General features: G+C 37.7%; 1 protein-coding gene across 1 annotated transcript in view; it reads left to right on the plus strand.

Annotated features, from left to right (window-relative positions):
* Nucleotides 1-367: 367 nt before the first annotated feature.
* The window catches only part of CAPZA2 (capping actin protein of muscle Z-line subunit alpha 2), a 29,712-nt gene continuing 5,124 nt past the window's right edge, over nt 368-24,955 (plus strand). Inside the window, exons 1-8 of the mRNA XM_058022827.1 lie at nt 368-455; nt 11,645-11,708; nt 13,739-13,790; nt 14,450-14,513; nt 15,091-15,297; nt 16,469-16,548; nt 19,349-19,427; nt 22,930-23,001. Of these exons, the coding sequence (XP_057878810.1) occupies nt 417-455; nt 11,645-11,708; nt 13,739-13,790; nt 14,450-14,513; nt 15,091-15,297; nt 16,469-16,548; nt 19,349-19,427; nt 22,930-23,001 (657 nt within the window). The 5' untranslated portion in view covers nt 368-416. The remainder of the gene's footprint in view (nt 456-11,644; nt 11,709-13,738; nt 13,791-14,449; nt 14,514-15,090; nt 15,298-16,468; nt 16,549-19,348; nt 19,428-22,929; nt 23,002-24,955) is intronic.

Here is a 24,955-nt window from a genome sequence, read left to right on the forward strand (position 1 = left end):
ATGCCATGGTCTGTTGAACAGGTGGCGTTCGTCACAGGCTGGACTAGATGACCTCAGAAGTCTTCTCCAATCTAATCTTTGAGAGTTTGACTTCTGGCTGCCCACAGCTCCACATGCGGTTCAAACCCTTTCAGGATCCCCCATTTCCCATTCTCAACGCGCCCCTCCGCCCCCGGATCCCCGATCCCCCATTCCCCATTCCCCGTTCCCCGATCCCCCGTTCCCCGATCCCCCATTCCCCGTTCCCCGTTCCCCATTCCCCATTCCCAACGCGCCCCCGCCCCTCTCCGTCCCAGGCTCCCGGCCCGCCGCGCGCGCACGCGCACAGGGCGCCGCCCCCGCAGGGAGCGCGCGCGGGTCCCGCCCTTCCTGCCGGGAAGGAGGAGCGGGAGGGGGCGGCGCAGCCGGACGGGAAGATGGCGGACCTGGAGGAGCAGCTGTCCGATGAGGAGAAGGTAGGGATGGATGGATGGATAGATGGATGGATGGATAGATGGATAGATAGGTTGCGCCGAGCCGCGCCGCTCTCCTGTCCTCCGGGCCGGCGGCGCTCCCGTTTCAGCGTGGCCGGCAGGCGGGCCCGGCCGCAGCAGGGGCGGGCGGCGGGCCGGGGCTGAGGCCGGGGCAGGGCCGGCCCGGCCCGGCCGCATCTCCCGCCGCGCCTTGTACGGTGCGGGGCCGGGGGGCGGCGCCGGGGCCCCGCGGGGGCGGCTGCCGCTGCTCGGCCGGTCCCTGCGGCCGCCCCCGGCCGGCGTGCGGGGCGCGGGGCCGGCGGGGAGCGGCAGGAGAGACGCGGAAGGGCTCTCCCTTCCCCCACCTCCACTTCCCGTTCCCGAGGCGCCGGGCCCCTGCCGCCGGCCGCTCCGAGGCACCGGCCTGCCGGCCCAGGCAGCCCCGGGAGGAGGTGGGATACGCGTGAGCTACGGGAGGAAGGAGCCGAGGGCATGAGGAAGGCTGTTTTGCTTCCTTCTAGGAGGCAGAAATTGGGGAAGTGGGAGGTCAAGGAGCAGAGGGACTGTGTTAGGGATGTTTCACGTACTCTTTTTGCGGCAGCTGGAAACTCAAATTTAAGGTGGATTTTTCCAGAAGAGTCTCAAAAGGTGCCGGGTGTTTTGTGAGACCTCAGTTATCGCTGCTCCTTGTCATTCTCTGGGGGATTCAGCTTCCCAGCAGCTGCCTGTTTCCAGGCTAGGGTGTGGTGTTTCGTGTACATGGTGCACTGCCTTTATGTAATGCATGCTCTTCCTCACTTTCCCTTTAAAAACTCACATTTTCATGTCTGTGGAAGTTGTGAGATGACGCAAATGTGGAAGGCATCAAAAAATGATGTTTCAAACTTATTTGAAGTTACAAGGATGTCTAAAATATCCAAGTGGTTACAGTAATACAGGTTTCCTGTTTGACCCCGTTTTATAAGTAGAGATGCACTGGTATGCCTAGGAGCGCATAGCACCTAGATCTTGCTATCCTTTTCCCAAGAGGTTTGAAGACTCTGCCTTCCTCTACTTAATTCTCATTCCAAGGCCACCTCTCTGTTGATACAAGTAGTAATGTCATCCAGAACTGTAAGTCATAATTGTGTTTTTTCTAGCCCCTTATAGAAAATACAAGGAACACTAATCCAGTACATTGTTCCAGAAGGTATGCTGAAAATACTTTTACTGTAAGTTATCTTGCCATCAGTGAATGGTTAAGATTGGAAGGGATCCTTGGAAATCATATTGTAGAGTCATCTAGAGCAGGCTGGCCAGTACAGTGTGCAGGTGGCTTTTGGAAATCTCTAGGGATGCAGACTCCAGCCTCCTTGGACAACCTGTGGCAGTGCTCGGTCACCCTTGCAGTGAAAAAGTGTTTCCTTGTGCTCAGGTGGCACCTCCCATGTTTCATTTTGTGCCCATTGCTTCTTGTCCTGTCAAATAATAAAAGACAGAATGACAGCTTTGTCTGTGTATGATCTTGGCAGCACTGCCTGTGCTTTTGTGGCTGATGGAGTTAAGTTCTGAACTTTCTTCCACTCACTGATTTTGTTTTTTCTTTTCTCCGAAAATAAATGCAGAGACTCATAGAGACCCTTCCTGCCTTGGTATAAGTGAATAGAATGAGCACTCATCCATTGTAAATTTAAATTGATTTCTCTAGTAGTCCCATATAAAATTGATTGTCCTGTATGAGTGGAATTTTCCAAGCCTGAGAGTCTGTTTTATTGGCTAAGAAACCAAAGATGGGTAACACTGCAAACTCATGGAAGATATACATGTGATACCTTAAAATTTTATTTCTGATGCATTAAGCTGTGCCATTGTTGTACCATAAAATTGTTATTTCAAGTATTCAGTTCTACTGAGCTTAAAAAAAATTAGCTGAATGGCATTTGACAAACACACCCTTCTCACTCATCCAGTTGGGACTATAAATAAATGCAAGAGTAGATGCAAAGAGGCAGACATTGATTTTCATGAGAAATAAATCACATTGCTCCTTTAAATACTTTCCTTTCATGATACAGAACTGGTAATATTGAAGACTGATGCAGATGATGGTGGTGATGTAGTTTTATAGATAATTTCAGTAGAGACATAAGTAGAACCCTGAAACTCCTCAAGGAGGAAAGAAGGTGAACCAAATAACAGAACATTTTTTGTCTCAGGCTTGTAATAATGGTGTATGAGCACAAATAAGTAGGAAATTGAGTGATGTAATGATAGGGCAGGTTCAGAAAGGTCTTTGATTCATATCTTACTTCATGTTAGTCAAAAGATTTGAAGTGTTGCAAAGGCAGTAGGCAGTTCCATGTACCTTGCTGTTGCTGGATTTAAGGTGACTGTGTTTAGCTGTAGCACAATTCACGTTTAAAACTAGCAGTGTTCGGCATAATTGAGAATACAGAAAGGGCATAATTGGAATAATGGCAAACCAGATTGTTACAGTTCAGGTAAATGATCTTTAAAACCAAGGAAAGAGAAGAACCAGAAAGAGCATTTCAATATTCAAGACAATTTTGAACTCAATCTTGTTCCTCAGATTCCCATTTTTAAAGAGATTTTTGAAGCCTTGTTTTTTCTTTCAGTGATGCAATGTGTGTTGCATCATTGCAACAATGCAAGGATTATTTGCAGCAAATAAGGTGTGTAAGGTTTGTGTGGATCCAAAGATCTGAAGTTGGACCATTGCCAGTGAAAGTTTCTGGTTTTAGCATCCAGGAGCAGCAATTTTTCAGTGCTAAAGACAGCTTTTGTGATCCACAGTGTTGCATTATTCACATAGGTCACTGAAAGTTCAGAGGCTTTTAGGTATGTTGAATAACATAAGTTTGTTTGTTTATTGGTTCAGTTCGTTTATTTAAAAACAGGGTGTGAGAGGTGGAAGCCTTGAAGCCCTGAACTCTGGAGTGGCAGTCACCACTTCTGCACCCTTCCTATAGATAATGCATCATTGCTTAACAGGGTCTGAATGCAAGATCTATTCAGCTGTTCAGGATATTTGAAGTAGTTTTGTTAAAGTCTAGTAACCATTTTTTGCAGGTAAATTTTATTCCATTTTAGCTAGAAATTCTTTTCTTACCTTTGTAGCTACAAAAAAACTAATAAACATGTATGAAAATATTTGAATAAGCATATTAGTGGGAATATTAAAGATACAATTTATCTATATGAGTGTAGGCCATAATTACTGAAAGATACTGATTTTACTGTAAAAGTTGCATTTGCTAATGTAAACACTCATTTACAAACAATGGCACAAATGAAAAACAGCACAGAAATCAGTTAAATCCTAAAACTAGTGTTCTCTAGTCCATTTTTGGTGACTTGAAGGGACATGTTTTCTGTAGGTTTGATTGGGGTTTTTTGTTTTTAATGTGAATCTACAAAGCACAGGAGTTAAATAGCTGTGTATGACTTGGGATACAGCCTCAGAAAATCAGGATGCCTTCAGGGAGAAAAGGACAACACATGAAGTTTTTAAATACTAAATTAACTCTTGCATTCCTTAAAATGCTGAACATAATAAACATGAGAATTGTCAAACTTTTATTTTTTAAAGGAACTACACCTCTTTCACTAAGTTTTTATCTCAGTAGTTTGACTTTTTTGGAAAGATGGGGTTTAACAGTGTCATTAGAAGAAAACTTCACTTACAAAGAGGAAGTAGTCCCATTTGTGAAAGTGAGCCTGGATGGCTTCCAGGTATTTCCTGGTGCATTGGGTAACTTTGTAACTTCTTTAATTTGTAGATTTTGACACCTAATTTACCTAATAAAGTTAAACTAAACTCTGCAGTGTAGTTTTGTCAGATTAAGGAAAACCCACTTCTTATGTCGGTGCTTTGGAATGAGGAGTCTATGCCAGTAAAATGAATCTCTCACCTGCAATGTTGTCTTTATAGCATAATACATTTACAGCAGATTGCACTTACATGTACAAGCCCACCAGTGTGAAAGGCTCAGGTACTTTTCTCAATGCAAATATAAACCTTTTTCCTAAAACTGCTTTGAAAGCATTAGCAGAATTTTTGACAGAAAAAAATGGTACTTTCCTAGTTTACATGTGTTAAAGCAATTCCGTTGCTCTACATCATTCATTTTGAAAGGATTTAGACTTCTGACTTTCAGAATTGTATCAAATGAGACTGTAGATGAGTAGGAGGTGCATTTGAATAACCCTTTCTGGGTATAATTGCCCTGTAATCTATAAAGTAAACTTTAAGTCTTACAAGTGTCCTTGATAACATTTTGATGAAATTCTTTAGTAAGAATGAGGAAGTTAGGAGTGCTTTTCAGACTGCCACGTAATTTTGAATATTGGAGCCCTTCCAAGATTAAAGATTTTCATGTCCATCTCAGGATATGTATGAAAATATGTGTGAAGATAGAATGTTGTCTTGAGTTAGTTTGGTTTTGTTTTTTTTTAACTAAAAATACATAAATACCATTGAGATGGAAGGATAGATATTTGAATCAGTTTCTTGGGTGACTGTTGAACACTGTCTGAAGAAGTGATCATATACTGTATGTGTAACTGCAAATAATAACTTGGTTTGCTTCTACAGTCAGACTGGCTGGAAGAAGTTTCTGAAGGTAACTCAAATGCTGGTTAGACAGAGTGGGCCAGCTGAGATAAGGTTGCTTAGGGACTTGCCCTTTGAGTTTTGGGTATCTCCAGGACCAGAGACTGTACTAGCTCTCTGGGTGAGGTGTTGCAATGTTTGTCTAAGCCCACAGTCAGAAACTTATCCTAATTTCTGATTGTTGCAACTTGTGTGCAGTGCTGCTTGTCTTTTACTGTGTACCTCCGTAGTAAGTTACTGTGCGAATCAAAATTGTTTGCCTTTTGACAAGTGAAAAGTAACTACTTGAAGCTTGATGATGAATCCAAATGAAGCCTGTTATTATAAATAAAAGATCAGTGATTTCTAAAACTTCAAGTCATATAGTCTTTCCTTAGTACTAGCTTGGAGAAATTGGGTACCCTTTGGGGATGATGACTTCTACCATGTTAGGGAGTGTTGGAGTATTCACAATGCAGTGGCACCTCAGGACCATTAAAAACTCCCTTCTTGCTGTCTTTGTACCCTCAAAACTTCTTTGAGAAGCTTGCTACCTAGGAAACCTCATAGCTCAAGTGGATAAGAGATACAAATTGAAGCAAAAATAGAGTAATAGGACAAGTTATTGGCAAATACAGAGTTGAAGCTGGAGATGTTATTTTATGATATAACAGATATGATTTTATTGCCTACCAATACCGTCTTCAACCTACAAGTTCTGCTGTGAAATTCTATTTTCGGTTACTTTCAATATTGGCAGTCAATAAAGAACAGGAAAAGGGTAGCTTTAGTTTTTAGCTGCATTATTTAGCAAACCCCTGCATTTTTTACAGGCAGCCCTGTGTACTATTCACTTTCAGGGTCTGGGAGTGGGATGTAAAGGAGTTGGAAGTGCTCATTGAGAAATGAAAGCAGGTTTTTGAGCATGCGGCAATTACATTTTTAATCCTTGAGTAAAAAACTTCTGAAATGTAAAATACTTCAAATACTTTCTTAGCTTGACAGAGGGCATTAACACCTTGAATAGGTAACTCAGAGAGAGAACTGTAAGATGCTGGAATTGGGAGGGGGAGACGTTACAGTTGGGGTGGTACCTGATTCCATCCATTTGCATAGAGCAAGCTCTGTTATGTTCAATTTCTCTCACCCCTGCTGTTGAATCTGGGCTTAATGCCCTTGAAGAATCTCATCATAACAAGTTATCTCGGTGTAGAAGATATAAAAACTTTAAAAACTTGGGCTTTGTAGTAGAAGAATACTTTGCAAATATGAACCAAGTGCTTTTTAGCTTCCATTGGATACCACTTTGTAAAGGCTGCTGAGAGAGTCTGCAGCTGAGGATCGTGTGTGTTGATGTCCCTGTAACAGGACATCTTGGGTTTTTGTGGGAGATGGCACTGTTGGTTTCTTTCTTTGTGAAGTCTTAGTTTGCCATTTCTTATGCCACTTACTTCTCAAATAAAACTTAATGCTTTTGCTTTTCATTAAATGTAAAATTTTACTACTTTTTCAGTTTTCAGTGAATGACTTTTGCAAGGAAATAATTTCTTAGGCTGTTTTCTATCTGTTCTGTAAGCTTAGGTATGAAGTTGCTTGGCTACAATTGTATATATAATTATAAATAGTTGTATATATAATTATAAATAGTTGTATGTAAATATATACATTATACAATATATACATAAATAGCTGTGTATAAATATATATAATAAAAGGTTTCAAATTTTATATGCTCAGGAGTAATAAGAATAACTACAGAATAACAGGGGGGAGATTTATCTTTTTTTTTTTTTATGGTTAATCTTGTGTGTTACTCAAATAACATCCTTTGCTTTCATATTCCTTTTTGCTATCTGTGTCTGATGCAGTGACTTTCAGAAGTCCTGTTTTAAGTTTGGGGTTTTTTAAATCTTCTTAATATGATGTGGTGTGTAAAGTGATTTTAACATGGAGACTTTTATGATATTTAGCTCTTCTGCTGAAAGGTCTCACAGTGAAGCATCCACCACCTTTCTGAGTGGCTATTTTTGTGAAAATAAATCTCATTATTGAAGTCAGGTCGTCAGGTAGAAAGAATGCAGCTAAATTACCACGTTGTTGTGTAAGATGTACTTTTTGCAGCTTTGTGAAGGGCTGGTACTGTTACATATTTTTAAATACTAGTGTATTAAAAATAATTGAGGAAAACACATGTTTTCCAGATGCAGTGTAGCTTTAGGCATTACAATTAAGGAAATGTCTGTTCAGTCAAAGCCATAGGTATGGAATGTGCCCCTCCTTTCCTGTGCCACAGAACCACATTTTTACAGGGTTTTCCTTAGCTCTTCTGGAAGCAGAAGTGAATTGGATACTGCAGAGAATTTGCAGTTGAGCTGGGTAGGAAGGCAGTGGCAGCACTATGTATTCATTCCCTCTCTACCAGAGTCGCTGCCTTTGTTCCATGTTTGTGTGAGATGATGATGCATGTTTTGGGATGCTGTTCTGCTGTTTGAAGTTCTACCCATGGGTATGGTGAGGTTTCATGAGATGCTGTGAAGGCAGATTGCTGCTGACAGGGGGCAATTCCTTTCTCACAGTTTTGTTCTCGGAGCTTGTCCAGCTGTTTGAAGGCTTTTTTGCCTCACTAAACTGTCAGCAGCAGGAAGCAATGATAATTATTTAAAGCTCTTTTTTCGCTAAATTGATTATCTTCTTGCCACCTTCTAAAGCTGTTCTTTAGGTTGATCAATCTGCTTGTCTGAATACTCACAGAAGTAGATGAGTGCTGATGATACATAGGAGTTTGTAAAAATAGTGGTCTAGGGTCCTGGGAAGTATCTAACCTAAAGATTTAATGAGCAATTGGAGCCAGTACTACCAACTACTGGTTACAAGTTCTTGAAACACTGAAGGGTTTACAAAGTCAAGAACTATGTTGATGTTTGGATAGAGCATCAAGCATTGTATCCTACAGGTATTTGAACCTTAGACTGTGTTCCTTTATGTGTAATGTATGTCAATGGAAAATGCATTTTGAGTGATAGATGTCAAAGCAGTTTTGCTTTTTAAGGAACAGCAAAGGTGCATATTGAAAAATGATGGTACAGCTTTTACTCAAACTCAGAACTAAGTAAAACTAGGTGTTATGTCCAGTATCACTCCAGTGAGTACAAACTGTATCCCTTATTTTGAGTGTGACTTAGAGATCTTGAGAGAATTCAAACTTGCCTCATTTACCTGATGTCTCTGTTAATATTTATGAGACTATGAGCTAATTGTGAGAAAACCCTGTAGCCACCTGTAAACAGAGTTAAGTGGGTCAGTAACCCATTTGTTGCAGATAGGTTTTTAACAAGAGCTACACAGAAGGCATGACTGAGAACAGAGCTCTGGTCTCTTCTGTTCCTGGAGCTCCCTTCTGGATGTGATATCTCATCATCTTTTTTTTTTTGCCAAACAGATTTCTGTGAGTGGGAGATTTATTGTGTGTTGTAAGATAGCACGGGTACCCTCAGGAATCCTGAATGTAAATTCATTATGTACAATGCTTTGAGCCTGCTGTAACAGTGATAAAAGTAACTTTGGGAAGCTCTTTTCATTTCCCTGTGATTAGCAGCAAAGTTGTCTTTGAGTGGAAATTATTGTGGGAATCTTTTGCACACCCTCCATCTTCCTCCCCATCTTCCTCCCCCTCCCAAATTTTCATGCATTTTCTTGGGTTAAAAGGGCTTTTAGTATCTATTTCACTATTTCATTTTTATTGCTGTGGAGCAGTGAACTTTAACCTGTTGGGAGTGTAGAGGAAGGGGCGGGTCTCGCTGCTGCAAAGAGCTCACAGCTGAAGTTCTGAATCTGAAAGAAGGGATGTGTAGGAAGGAGTAAGGCTGAGTATATGGTTTCAGTCTCCTGTTTATCAGCATGTTTCTGCCGTGCAGCACGGATGCTGATTGAAGGAGTGAGCTGTCAGGGTGCCTAGCAAACAAAACCATGGAGTTAAAAGGGGCAGAGAAAAACGGAAGAGGGAGAGTTTTAATGTGGCTGCCTGTGCTAAAAGCTGCACCCAGCGGAGTGGGAGGGGCGGGCTGCCGTGAGGTGACAGCGGCCCTGCGGAGCCCGGCAGTGGGAGATTCCTGCTCCTGACCATATATAGGCACAGGCCGCGCTCGGGCTGCGCTGCTCCGCCGCCGGCGCCCCTCAGGGGCACGGACAGGAAGAGCCATCTCGGGGCATTGCACACCGCTATGCAGCACTTCGGAAAGACTGAATAAACTTCACAATGCCTTGGGCTGCAAAAGATAGAGAGGAGTAGGATTTCTCTCATGTGTCAGATGGGTATCCTGCATTGAGAAAAATGAAATTGTGAAATAACGGCAGAAGTATGGGAAAAAAATAGATTTAGCATAGCTGCCACCATTCTGTACATTACTACATTGCTCTTTGCTTGTGAAGTCTGAAAACTGCAAATATTGTTGTAACTAAGTGTAGGAATTTGTTGATAGATCAGTTGTTTTAATCCCTAGCAGAATAAAGAATTAGGCATAATACCTAATGATTGTATTAATCACATACAACAGTCCTGTCATTTTCTCTTTTGCTAAGCTTCTCTATAAATTTTTACCTTAATTGAAATAGTGTATAAAATCAATAAGCTTTGAGGTTTTTAGGTAGGTTTAATAAACTTTCAGCTGATGTGATAAGGTAGCATTTGACTTGTGAAATTTGAGGTAGGTTTGATAAACTTCTAACTGATGTGATAGGTAGCATTTGACTTCACTTGAATTCTGAAAGTAAATCTTGCTAGCTCTTACCTACTGAGAGCAGACTTCAATTTAGGCAAGACTGTGAGTGGTGTAAATGTGAAAACTGGATAAAGAGAGTGGCTGCAGTGGGGAATGCTTCCCTTCTGTTTCAGAAGTCATTTTTATACTTTTTTTTTAACTTGCTGTCAGCTTCTGTATGATTTGTCCAAATTAATGCTCAAAACTGCACAAAGACACAATTCATAAAAACATGTGTAGATGGGGTTTTTTTGCATTCAAGAAATTTAATGTAGAAAACACATGGTTCCTTACACAGGTTTGTGGTAAAAGCTGTTTTTTGTAAACCACTGGTGATCAGATGTTCTGGATTAGTCTGAAGTTTATAATTTTTTGCTACTCTGAAGACTCGAAGCTGGAAACTAACTCAAATCTCCATCGATAAAACACTATCTTAAACTTTAGGTAGTGTTTTGGGAGTAACTGCAGTAATAAGTGGAGAAACTTCAGGTATTTTATGTCTTCGAGTTTTCTAAAGAAAGACTCAACTGTAACAATTTTTGTTACTTGCTGATACATGTATAAGTTTCTTGTACTGTGTGTAAAGGGGCAGTTCTCTTGAATGGAAAAAGGTTTTGTCATTTGAATTCATACAGTATTATGATGTTTCTGTTTTGGCTTGTGTAAATCAATTTTTAGAAGTCTCAATGCATTGAAAAATCAGCATTTATTGCAATTGTAATGCACCTGATTTGTTTTCTTAACTATTTTCAGCAGCTACATCTTCCTATCTCAATTTAACTAAAGAGCAGTTTAGTTTTTTTGCCTGTCACTTTGTATTACAGGTTATGTGCATTTTTAATTTATCTTGTTTTAGTTGCCCATGAACATCATATTTTATATGGACTACCCCTTTGTTTTAATTGTGCTTCCCTAAGTGATAGCTGAGGCTTTTTGCTGACAAAAGGGAGAGATCTTCATCTCATAGAGGTTCAGGGAAGTGCATTCATTTATCCTTCAGTGTCAGTCTGAAAAACAGAAACCTCCTTTAGAGCATGTATTTCTGGAAAAATTCAGTGGCAATAAATCTGTAACTGCTCAGGGACCTGGTCTGGAAAGAAAGAGCAATAACTTTCCTGATTTTGCTCATTGTGCTGTTGTACAAGGGCTTGTGTAAGCAGGAGAGAGAAAGCCAGGGCAGGTGTGCATACTTCCAGTGAAAACACTGGCTTATGCTGTGTTTATTCTGCAAGAAGCTGTGGGTAAAGGCCATTAATTACTAATTAAGATATCAAGGGGTTTTTTAAGCTTTATTTGCTGGTACTGTGGTACTAACAGGTCTTAGGTAGGTGCAGGTGAAATTACAAACTTTGGTGTCTATGCAGTGTTTTTGAGATTAATCTGTCAGTGTGGACCTTTTGGAAAGTCCAGAACCATGTGATATGTAGTAAAATTGGAAGAGAAGCTTTGAAGGTCAAATGCATCTTCATAATGGTGTTTGGCTCTCTTGGAATCTGTATTGATTCCCAGGCACCCATGGACTGGAAGCTGACATAGGTAGTGAATATATTGTTAATCATCTTTGTTGCATTCATCTTTTCCTGTTTGCCAGTAAAAGAAAACATAAATGACTCAATTTCCCCATCTCCTTCCATCACATACAATCTCTATTCTGTTTGAAAAGGTGGAGCTTTATAGTCTGTGTTCTTAATAAAGACCAAGTAGTTGAACTAATGGGAGCAAGTATGTGAAACAATGGGAGTTGTACAATTTCATGTCTGGCTGTTAAAACTCCATCATGCATAACTGCTCTGAATAGCAAGGAATGCAGCATGTTCAACCACGTGATTGTTTTTGTATTTCAGGTGCGTATAGCAGCAAAATTCATAATTCATGCTCCTCCTGGGGAATTCAATGAGGTGTTCAATGGTGAGTATCTGGCTGCTCTGCCCTTTTCTTTAAGTTATCTATATCCAAAATTGCATGGCTGATTATTCTCCTGAATTTCATGTAGCTTCTATTGTAGCTTCCTTGCTATAAGGGCTGGTTTTGTAGCTGGGCGTGATGAGCTTTGCAGTCACAAGACAGCTTGAAGTTTAAATGTAAAACAAGGGAAATACTACTTTTCTTTGTGATGTGAGAACAAGCTTTGTTTTGAATGAGTCATGAATTAACAGTTGCAAGGGTTCTGTTTAGAAAGCAGATACTCCTATTTTTCATCTTTGATAGACAATTTTATTTTTCAACAAAAATTAAACTAGCAGAAATTAAAATGGTCATTTTTTTTTAAAGAAGGAATATCATTACAAATATTTAACCTTGAATACACAAAAGACTACTGCCTAGTGCCAGTTGTGGAAAGAATATTAAATTTCTCCAAGTATTTCTAACCTTTAAATTCTGGGCACACTCCATTTTACTGAGTGTATTGGTAAACTGAAAGGAAACTTTAAAATAAGCTTCTTTCAACTATTGTTGTCTAAACGTTACCTAAGATGTTATTTGTTAAAAAAAATTGTTGTTTGTCTGTCATCAAGATATTTGGGCATACACATAGTAGAAAAAGGCAGGCTTTATAGTTGTGGCTTACAAATGTTTCTATGAAGCTATTTAAGTAAAAAAATTAATTTGGTATACTAAACCTGTAGTCAGTGTCAGACTGGAGAGAGCTTCAGTTTATTAAAGAATGCAATGCTTTTACAAGTACCTTGTTCTTAAGGTAAAGTTAAACTGTGGCCAGTTGATTATTATTTAAGATTAGTTAGTACTTAATTTTTGAAGTGAGCAGCTTACTAACTCAGCTTTCTGAAGATTATTAAAATTTCCTAGAGTGGTACCGCTTGTAGACTTCATTGTTATGCTAATTCATAGCTGCAACTACCTGCTCAATAACAGAGCACAATGTGTTTGAAAACACATAGTGAACACAAATGCCTGACCAGTGTTCAATGAGATTTAGGCTGCCTTCTTAAATAGACAGAGAAAGCTTTTCATTCCAATTCTGAAAATTGTGCATTTGGTTGGTTGGCTTTGAGTAGGGTTTTTTGAGTATGTGAGGTGGTTTTTTCCCTTTGGGGTATTTTGTGTTTTGGTTTGGCTGGGGCAGTTTGGTTTATTTCAGAAGGGTTTGCTTGTTTTTTAAAGAAAAAAATACCTTATAGTCCAGATTTTTTTTACTTTTCACTTGAATGATACCTTGGAAATATTTAAAAGAGGTTTAATATGTTCTGGCAAGACTAATGATTGGTTAGTTAATGAGCAATTAATTAAATTGCTATTCAAACAGTGTCTGGTAAAGTCAAGTACATAAATAAGAAAATTGCTGCACAATAGTACTAAATAATATTCAAACAGTGTCTGGTAAAGTCAAGTACATAAATAAGAAAATTGCTGCACAATAAATACTAAATAATTTTGAGGAGAGTTTTGATTTATTCTATATTCATATGTTTCTTGTATCATGGTAGAAAAAATGCTATGGTGGTGTATAATCTTCTGCCTAGTGAGTGTCATTTAGGAATGAGACTGAAAATGGTAGGGCTTAAAAACCAGTAAGTTCAATGCATACCATATCAGTGTCATCAGAATACAGTAACAATAATATAGGTTGAGGGAGTTGGTAATATACTTTTTATAGGAAACTTGGTAGAATTCTGTGCTGTTCTCATTCAGAGCTTCTCAAAAAACTGGATTGACAGATTCCCAGAGCCTGTAGAATACAGCTTAAATCTTTGCCACATTGTCTTGGAAGAGATCCATTTCTATACTATTATTTTAATTTTATTCAGTGAAAATTATAAAATATGAAGCAATAAATTTACTACCTAGTAATCTCTGTGGGTATGGAGTAGTTTTGGGGGTTTTTTTTTGTTGTTTTGTACAGTCTGTTGATACTTGTTATGTGACTGAAAGAAGTTTCTGAGTTAACTGTACTTACATGTTGTAAATACTTCTTTCAGATGTTCGGTTGCTGCTTAATAATGACAATCTTCTCAGGGAAGGAGCAGCCCAGTAAGTACCAGATGTCACATACTCAGTTGCATAAAAACAAGATGTTTTTTCAGTAGGACTTGCATAATCAGTAAGTGGTTCATTTAAAGATGTGTGCTTGGCAAGTAAAACCCTATTGTGTGTGTTGGGCATCTTTGATCAAGATTAAATTCTTGGCAGAGGAGAGATCTGTATTGTATCCTAATGATTAGAGCAACTTCATTTTCTGTTTCAGGGTAGCTGTTACTTGAACATCTGTAAGATACTGCATGCTTAGACCCTACTTTTGTATCAGAACATTATGCTTGCTGTACTTTCATGCCAAAATTAGCTTCTCCGGTAAGAGTGGAGATATGTGGCTTAGTAGGTTGGATCTCTGTGGAATTTAAACTTTATCTGTTCCTCCAGTTTCTGTGGGTTACTGTAAAGCTTAGGTGTTTGTCTACATCAGGTTACTTCTGAATGTAAATTATTGTAGCAGTTGGAATTTAATGGCAGTTGGAATCTGTAATACGAGCACTAAAGTGATTCCAAGAATTTTGGCCCACTAGGTAAAGCATTAATATAATTTTTTAATGCATCATTGCCCAGATTCTTAGCTATTCATTCTATCCCTTAACTGCTGCCAAGGAAAAAGATTGTGCTTGATGCAGGCTTTTGTTGGTTTTTTTCTCTTGCAGTGCATTTGCACAGTACAACTTGGACCAGTTTACTCCTGTAAAAATTGACGGTTACGACGAGCAGGTATGAATGCAGTGAAATACTCGTGATCATCCTTAAACTGTTAAAGATCATCTGGTATTGCAACACTTCTTGACAAGAAAACTAAAATAAATGCATCTGCCCTACCAAAACACAGAGATTGTGCCCCTCCAGTAGTACCAGTACCAGTCCCATAAGTTAATCATTCAGGGGTATCTAAAGAGCTTGAAATGTTAGTCTGCAGTGTTGGCTCAATTCAGTGTTTGTAGCTGTAAAAACTATTGCTCCATCCTTAGTAGCAGAAGACACGAATTTCTGTCTTGCATGGTTTGTTGCAGTAAGAGCATAAGATTCAAGATATGTTTTTCTGAGTCAGTGTATCATAATTGCTTTCTCCTCTCTTGCTTTATGCATATTTTGTTCAATATTTTAAGTTTTAATGATTAAGCTCCCATTAAATGCGGGATATAATTAGATTTGGCATGGCATTTATTTTTTTTCACTGTATAGCAAATGTTACTAACTAATTTTAATGTCTTAAATGTTACTAACTAATGATTTAATACATCTTCTATGATATAAATATATATATAAATGAAATTTAAATTTCATAATACAGGTTTTGATAACAGAACATGGTGATTTGGGAAATGGAAAATTTCTGGATCCAAAGAACAAGATTTCTTTTAAATTTGATCACTTAAGAAAGGAGGCTACTGATCCTAGGCCCCATGAAGTTGAAAATGCCATGGAGTCCTGGAGAAATTCAGTTGAAACAGCAATGAAAGCATATGTGAAGGAACATTATCCAAATGGTGTCTGCACAGTAAGTGCTAAATTACATAACCTCTGTACCACTATAGATAGTTATAAATTTTAAAAAGGAGCTATTTGTAAACCAGAAAGACAGGCACTTTTGACTGTAAAGAATTTATTCCTGTTGGGGGTTCATGAGAAATGCAGGAAAGCTCAGAAATGTAATGTTTTTTTTATCTGTAGGATTATTAGTGAGTGGTTCCTGCAGGTCATAGTGAAGATTTGCCTCTGTATTTGAGCATTTTTATTTAAATTTCTTGATGCATTTAGACATTTTGTGGACTACTGCAGGTTGATCCTGCTGTTCTTTGTGGTCTGGCTGGTTGCTTAGAAGGGGGGAAAATTCCATAAAATGGAAATGTCTACCTTGCCTTGATTTCCTGACAAAACTGTCTTAGTAAAGCAAACTAGTTTGTTCCATCATATCTCCTTTATATCCAAGTGCTGTATTCTTATTACCAGAATTGGTGGTTCTGATAGCTTCTTAAAATAAAACCTCTTAGTCTGGACTAAAATAGTATTTGCTTGCTGTTACAAGCCCTGTGACTATTTAAATCTCAGCAAACTGATCTATTGATAGCTGTTCTGTGCTTTATGTTGATGTGACAGAAAAATTAACTGGGGGGGGGGAAGTAAATCAGCTGCTGAATTAACAAGTTGAATTGGATTCCCAGGCAGTCAGATGAGTTCCATTTCCTATAAAGGAAACCAGATTGGATAATTGGATAATTTTTAAATTATCTCTATAGATAATTTAAAGGGGGGATAAAGCAGAAAAGAGGACCAAAGCCCACCCTTTTTGCTATTCTGTACAGGTTTAAATTGTCATATAGTTGGTAGAATAACTGGTGTTTGAAACCCAGCTGGTAACAAATGTATATTGTCTCAATAGTCACTGTTATAGGCTTAGAATTCCTGTAGTGGTGGAAAAAGGAGTTCACAATATATAAAATTTAGTTAGGATGGTTGGCCATCAGGTTTTTAAATCTTAGATATTTTCTGCATTGTAATAAATACTTTATTGTTTCATCTTCAGAATATTATGTATAACCATAATGGTTAGAAAATGAAATTTTAGTTTATGTAACAATAGTAGAAACAGATATCTAAGCAGCTTGACCAAGGTCTGCTCAAACTTTGACTGTTCTTTTTTTTACTTCTTTTTTTTTTCCCTGATTAAGGTGTATGGTAAAACAATTGATGGGCAGCAAACCATTATTGCATGCATAGAGAGCCATCAGTTTCAAGCAAAAAATTTTTGGTAAGTTTCTGTATGGATCCACAGACAGTAAGATACAGCAAACATTGAATAAGTGCCATTACACTGATAACACTTAGTTCAGAGAATAAGGTGGATGCATACCTTGGTTGGGACCCTTCTTCTCCACTCCACTCCCAAGTTTTTCTGCTAAAACTGTAGAAATCTCTTCCTTTGTGGTAAGTAAAATGGCAGACTGTGTACCCGCATCTCCTTTGTAGAAGTTTGCAAAATTCCATATTACACATATGACATACATGATTAATTTTCCTGTTTATCACACTGACACCAATACTCATGGCTGGCTTCCCTAATACAGTTGCTTTGGCTTGATTTGCTTCCTTTTTGATTGATAGAATAAGAACAACTCCTTCTAGTTTGAGTTTCTCAGAGAAAGAAAGTGACCAAAAATCACTTTACAGTGGGACTTAAGTGATCAGTTTTGATCACTTAGACAGATAAAGGTGATTTTGGATGAAATAAAATCTTACAAACTGCAGCTTTTTTTTTTTTTTTCCTGGACTTGGTTCAGTGATGTTTTCCACAGTCTGGAGCGAACTTTGGATAGCTCCATACAGGAAACTGTCCAGAGTTGACATCAAATATCACAGTATCAGGAATAGGTTAAGGATGTTAAATCCTAAAGATAGCTTATATATGCAGTTGTCAAAAGAAAAGTATTTCATTATTTGGTTTGCTTTTTGCATCTGCTTGCAATTTTTATTAGTAATCCCACAGGTAATAAAAGGAAGTACAGAAATCTTTGGGTTTTGATTCTGAAGGTGGATGTTACATTTCCATAGTAATTTCAGCACATGTATGTATCAGTTATTTGCCCAGTACACTGATTTTTATTGAGTTTGCATAGATAATAAATATTTTTTTTTACTAACTTACACTTGACTAGTTAAGTCTGCATGTTTTCCATCAATATTAGAAGTAACTTGAAATAACACTGGTTTACTTTTTAGTTTAGACATATGAATGAATTTTGATATTCCAAATAATTAATTTTATAGTCTTTTAAGAAGAGGAACAGATATTCAGCAACCTTTTATAGATGGAGAAAATCTTTCTTGAAAGTTTTCTTTATTAAAGTTATGATTGAGCATCTATGGGTAAATATTGACCATGTTTTTAAGAGCTTTTCAGGGGTAGTCAGACTCTAGTGCTTGTTCTTAGCAAGTTGCAATAAATGCATATTAATTTGGGAGATCTAGAGATGGAGGAATGGATTCCAAGTTAACCAGATTCCTCAGTTATCCAGCTGTAGGGCTGGTTATCCAGCCCAAGCCACAGCCAGTACTTATTTCCAAGGTGTTCCAGCTTTTTGGGCATTTGCAAGTCTGTCATCTTACTATGGGAGTAAGTTTGTTGGGTGATAGAAAATCAATATACACCAAAGAAAAATACTTTCTGATTATTTGAAATAGTATCAATGTAGTGGGATAAATGGCTTATTAAAGAAAGAAGAGGAAAGGTAATCTCTTACAAAACATTCTAAGTCAGCCAAGCTAAATAAAGAAATCATGTTGTTTTTACCTTAGAGCATTTCCTACAGAAAAATCCTTCTGAACTTGAATTTTTTCTTTTTTTTTTTTTTTTCTAATAGCCACTTCATAAAAATTATATCCCAGAGTGGAAACAACTGTGGTCATGTTAACTTCAAGGGGCAACAGACTGACTGAGAAGCAAACAAATCTGTTAGCTAGCCATTGTGTCCCTGGCATTCAAAAACTAGAATTGTACCTGAGGTGTAATCCAGCACATAAGCTTTCTCATAATCAGTGGGTCAGTCTATAAGGCTACCAGTTGTTTTAGTGTCACTAAGTTGGGCAGCCCTTTCAGTTTTCTTAGCAATGCCAACAAGCTTCTGAATTGTCTTAGTCTGCATTTTCAGTGATAATTTGGATATTGTCTGAAATAATAACCAATGCCTTTATAGCTGAGTTGCCATTGTTACTGTGTCATTATATAGATTTGCTTTATATTTTATATCTTTCTCTCCCCTTGTTGAATGTGCTGGAATCTACACCTAACATTAGCACCATTGGAACACCTAGTAGCAACTTTCTTTCCTTCTTTAAGTGCAAATACAAGACAAATCATGGACTGCTGCAGTGTTTCTTAATTCAGCTCTGTAGTACTAACCTTCTAATCCACTAATCTCATTGTTAAATAAGATGATGTCTAGTTTACAGGAAAGAAATCAGGTGAAACTACTCCCCATACTGTTTTCCTGGTGTTTGAAACTCCCTTAAGGCATTTTGGCAAGGATCCTGAATTTGAAAGGAAACTAGAAGGAAACAGTTGTCCTGGAAGGGAAATGCTGAAAAGCTGAAAGGCCTAGTTATAGTTAAACACAGCAGAAAGTCTTGCTACTTTAATATTCCTTCCATTTAAAATTTTGATAGCCTGAGGTGAAGTGTGGCTTTGGCTGATCTAGCAAAACATCCAGGTCCTAGACACAAAATATTTTCTGTGTGTGCCTAACTAATGCTACGGGAGAGAAAGAACATTGGAGGCTTTAGGTATTTTCAGAAGTTGAGTCCTCCTGTTAAAAGGTCCTTAATAATAAATCTCCTTGGTCCACATTGAAAACTGAGGTTAAATGTTTTGGGAAACAGTTTTGTTCTGGTCATGACTGATTATGATGCTAAATCTTTAGGGGAAAATTTTCTGCATGTGTAGTTGCACTGCAAATTTCATTCTGTGGTTTCCTTTCACTATCAGTTATATGTTGGGATTTTTTTTTCATAACCAATGGGGTGACATCCAATTTCTGTTTTACTGTTTTTTTAAGGAATGGCCGTTGGAGGTCAGAGTGGAAGTTTACAATCACGCCTTCAACCACTCAAGTGGCTGGCATCTTGAAAATTCAGGTATGCTTATCTCAAACTGTGTCCTGAGCCATAAAGTCTCCAGTCATTATCAAGGGAGACTCAGGCCAGTGTATCAAATATGTTAAGTGAAAATAGGGACACAATAAGCAAGGCAGCAATGCTCATTCACTTAAGTGTTAGTGACTTAATTTGCATATTTATCTAATCCTTAAAAGCATAAAATGTGTATTTAATGTAATGATTCAGAGGACTTAGGAATGTGTATTCACCTCAGCTAGGCATATGTCTCTTTGGTTTCCTGTTGAATTCACAGTGAGACAAGCCCTTCCTGAGGGTAGGCCTGTTCTGAAGTAGAATTTTTTTTCATTTTAACTGATTGTGGGGCTTTTCTAATGTTGTCGTATTGTTCAGAAAGATGAAAACCTTTCGTTTCACCAATTCCACCATCAGAAATTTTTGAATCTGTGTATTCTTCATGCAGAATTTGGCTTTCCTGTTGGCTTTAGGGCATTCAGAAAGGAGGAATTCCAAGCAGGCAGAAGTTCTGAGACCAGCGGAAGTCTGAATGTCATGTGGTAGGCAGGGAGACTTGACTTTCTGGATTGGTTCCCTGGAATGTGTACACATACATTGCAGCAGTTTATTGAAACACTTCTGGCATCAGGGACTAGAAACTTAGAGCACTCTGACTCTGTGTATAGTACCTTTTTGGGTTGGTTTTGATTTTTTTTTTTTTGCTTCACAATAAAGTCAAGTTTCTTTTTCTTGCTGCTTTTGTGCCCCCACGAGTTTTGCTTGTCCGTACTGCTCAGTGATGACTGCAGAAGGAAGATGCAAAGGAATGTTTTTCTAGCCTGAGGCTAGGATGTTATTTTAGGATGTGGTAGCTGTATGTACATTCACCCAAGCAAGGGGACCCTGAATCTGTTTTCCCATGCTGGTGCCAACATTTGGAATGATAGTCAAAATGTGAACAGCCATTATTATGTTGTCAGATCCCAACGGTCATGGTAAGCAGCACTTAAAGTAACTTGTAGTCTTCCCAAGTTTTCTTTGTCACTTAAATCCAACTTGCTGCAAAGCAGGCATTTTCTCCACAGCATGCACTTTTGGTTAATGTCTTAAGAGGGTTTCCACAACAAGGAAGCAGGTGTCCACTTAATTCTTGGAAAGGTTAGGGCAGCAGCCAAAATAATAGTCTGAACGAGGAATTCATTCAGGTTCAACTTTTCCATTTGGGCACCAGATGTTTTTGTCTTTTAGTACTATTTCACATAATTAATCAAGTCATTATTTATATTCATTAAAATCTGTGTTCTGGAGAGTGATGAAAAGTTCTCCTTTTTTGCTTGTGTAGTAACTACTTGTTTCACCAAGGAATTTTGAAATTTGTTTTAAATTTTTAGAAGTTGTGTACAATTTCTTCAATGTATGTGGGAATGCTCTCTCTTCATGTCACAAAACAAACAAATTTAAAAATCACTTTAATTTTTTCTATTTAAGGAGCAAAATATTTTTCTAGAAAGTGAAGCCTCTACAGCATTAGTATAATTTTAGAGTACTGGAATTTCAGTGTTGTTTGCAAAATCTTTGACAACAATACACTATTGCTCTGTTTCTGATAAGACCTTTTATTAATAAGTTGAGAGAAATTGCAGCATCACCTGCTATTTTCAGATGTCTTCAGTATTTTTGAGATCACTTCCACAATTTCTTCCCTTTTTTTGTAGATTCTGTTAATACTCATGTAGGAGATTGTCAATTGTCACAATCTCTTGTGTTTAATTTTCTTTAATTATATATAAGGGCAAAAGCAAAGGCATAGCCTTTTACTAAAACTAAGTCCCTGTGGCATTTAACATGCTCCAACTGTGCATGGAAAACAATAAGTGTACTGCTTACTAATTTTATCTCTTAGATAATTTGTTATTCTCATCCCTCCTTAGTTAACCTTTCCAAGAGGTTCTGTTCATAAACATCCTCCTTCTTGTAGTCTTCTGAACCCAGACCTAGCATTCTAGAAGGATATCAGCAGTGAGGTATAGTACAGAACAGTTACTTCTTGTATTTTGTTTAAGATATAACACATCCCAGAATTAGATTTGACTCTCCATCTCTGCTAAGCTTTTAGGTCTGAGTGTTTGCCAAGAATGGGACTCAGTTACACAGATAAGATGTTTGTGCTGGTCTTGGCCTCAGAGCACAGGGGAGGTTTGGGCTCATGGAGAAGGGGGAACACTTACATTTCTTTGGGTTCTGCTGCTTCATTGGGAGTTCTTAGAATTGTGCACTGAGTAAGCACTTCTTATATTTTAGGAAATGAATTGAAAAAGGCTGGCAGAGGTTTTACCCAGCAGTGTTTAATATGAAAAGAAACTTCTTCTACGGTTAGGTTAATACCTTTTGTTGCAAAACAAGTATTTGACAATTAGCAAAATCATCATTTAAGATGAATCATGGGAAATAATATTTTACTCCTATAGGAAACTTTTCCTTAGCTGTGTCTTACTGTGTGTCATGTTTTTTCTGTTATTTATAAAGTTGAGGGTCTTTTGCATATATGATCATAATGCATAGGAAATTATACTGTTTTGTATTAATCTCAAAAGTGTGTTATGTTGTCTAACAGGGTGAGACACAAATGTTTCATTTTCTCATAACATTTGCTATGTTGACTATCTTGACTTTGTCAAACTTGTAAAAAATCTTCAAAGATGCTTATTTAAATGTCAATGACCTGCATAGCTTTGATACCAATTATTGTTAATGATCACATGTAGTTTTATATATGCTTCCTGATTTTTAAGTTTTCCAACAGTTTTATTAGGAACTAAACCTTTTCATATCTGTCCCAACTGTATTTAAAAGAACTTAAGTTAGCTTGGGTGGAATTTTAGTGTTCTGCAAAATAATCAAGGAAGGTGTCCTGTAGATACAGCATTTCAAGCATAAATAATTTCAGTCTGCTTTGCTATCTAACACTGGGAACTGCTTTATGTAGATAAATACCAGCATTTGTTATGAGACATTATCTAATAGAGGAAAATATCAAACCCAGACAGACTTAGAAAGGGAAGCTTAACATTGCACTGTCCCTAGAAAACAGGGACAATTTGGGGAAGCAGAATATCTTCCCAGTATCCTGATAGCTTCATAAAACCATTATAATTTTAAATATATCTTCACTATATAGAGTGGTCTAGTCCATTCATTTTAAGAGTTTCTAGTAAGGTCACATAAGTAAGGTGTTGTCATCTTCATGATGTTAACCAAAACCCAAACTTCTTTGCTTGAAATATTTCTTAAGGCACATCGACTCAAATTACGTTTCCAGACTAGCCTGTTCAGTACTCCCCCTCAAAACCAGTAAATTCTACATTGTTTTGTTTTTCCTATTTGCTTTTGTTCTGTAGCATTCTGTATGTGGTTTTGACTAATTTGTATAGGTTTCTTAGTATGATAAATAACACAACACTTTGATTTTCCTGCATGTTGTTGATTCCTAAACTTGATATGAGGTTCTTTGTTTAATTTTCTGTAGGTTCACTATTATGAAGATGGTAATGTTCAGCTGGTGAGCCATAAAGACATACAAGATTCTCTAACAGTGTCTGTAAGTGACCTTTAAGGACCTTAGTGGGTATATTGAAGTGATTTTTTTAATTTTAAAATGAATGCAAGATTATGAAAAGCTCAGAGAAGGAAAGTTTAGATAAGTTTGTTCTTCTACATGTATGGGAATTAATGTTCAAATTTACAGATATTTTATATGTAATATTTACTACTTCTACCTAACATGTACCTAGCATTTAAAAAAAAAATCAATGCATGTGGCTTATATAAGCTACATTAACTTTGATTTTAAAGCTTTAATTAGCTTGTCAGTCTTCCTGCACTTCTGCTGTATTTAAACTTCAGTCTGCAGAATGACCTATAGAATTAATTTTTGAATATGAAGTAGGTTTGAATTAAAACAACTGACTTTAGTTGTGCATTGTAGGAGATTGCCTCCTTTGCTCACTGGATGAAGACAAGTATGCTAAAATAGTAAACAAATGGTACCAATTGAGAAGCAATAGCTTCTTCAAGGGATTCTCCCTTCGTTTTCTCTGTCTGTAACTGGTGCTGACAGTGCAGCTTTTTTTGCTGTGTACAAAAAGCCCTTTCAGAGATGGTTCAACTTGAGAACCATAATACACTTCTTATTTAAAGCATAATTTTTTTCAACTTCTTGCCAAATGGATTATTACAGTAATGAGGAGCAAAAAATAGAAATAAAAATTGTTTGGAAATAGTACCAGATGTATCTTTTAAGGATTGATAATGTTCCACCATTAACAGCTACTTATTCTGAAATAATGTCTGTAATGGCCTTTATAAACGGCAAGATTTTCTGGTGGAGTGTTTTTTAATAAAATTTAAGACATTGAGGTTAAGATGGCAAAGAGAAATTGTAAAAGTGAACAGAAGAAGTATTTTTATGATAACAACTAGCACTGGCCAATTTGGCTCAATAGCTCAATTCATCAATAAAGAACATTGTTTGTTAATATAAAGGAAGGCTTGTTGGCTTTTTAGTTGCAATAGCACCAGAAAAAATGGGGGAATGTGGTGCCAACTGATAACACTTCTGGAGCTGTAGATATAAAATTACTTCTGACTCCTTGGAGCAAAGGGATCTATTTAGTGTTTCACTCAAATAAGAGTTGCTTCAGGGAACTCTTGCAGTTCTCCTGTCAATAGGTTTTGCCTCACTTACTGTTGGGAAGAAACCTAATCCTGCTTTGCAATTCAATAAAGCAGCAGGTCAATGAGTAGGAAAACATCTTTTACATAACTTAGCTAAAACAAAAGCAAGTATGCTGCTGGTTACCAATTTTTAACCTTGGCTGTGAGCTTCATAGAGGGCAGAGGCTGTACAAGTTCTTATTTCACAGAGAAGAAATGGTGGGTAGATTAAAAGCACCCTCAATGACTCCTTTTTTGTTGTTTGTCAGAGAATCCATTTAAAAACCATTAACAGGCACAACAGAAATAAATTACTGAAGAGTTCTCTTGTTGTTAGAGCTGTGAATAATTTTGCTGAAGGTTATTTTCTTATCCCTTGTTTTCCTCTGAGACAAATAAGACCTCATACCTCTGAATTTTTCCTTTCATTAGCAGAGCCTTTGAAAGCATTTCCTCAGTTCACTGAAAAGTCAAAACCTTTTCATTTGTTCATCTGCTTGCTCTCTGCCTCCTCCTTCATGTCTCCTGCTGTGTCCAAGAGCACTTTCACATCTGTTAGATGCAGTTTCACTGACACTTCCAACCAGTTATGGTTGAAGTTGTCAGAGTTTTATCCAATCTTCGCTTTTGCAGGAATGAGGGATTACATGGTACAAGAGCACTCCTAACTTTCAACAGCTTCTGCAAAAGCAGTCTTAGGAATGTTTCCAATGCTAATTGCAAGTTTGGAAATTCCTGAACCCTCATTTTCTGCTGGAGACTTCTTTTCAGCACTTCAGGAAACACCTCCAGATTGACTGATGGGGCATATTCTATTTTTTTTAAAAAACACACACTTG

This window comes from Melospiza georgiana, chromosome 4 (assembly GCF_028018845.1).
Source record: "Melospiza georgiana isolate bMelGeo1 chromosome 4, bMelGeo1.pri, whole genome shotgun sequence".
Classification (NCBI taxonomy): Eukaryota; Metazoa; Chordata; class Aves; order Passeriformes; family Passerellidae; genus Melospiza; species Melospiza georgiana.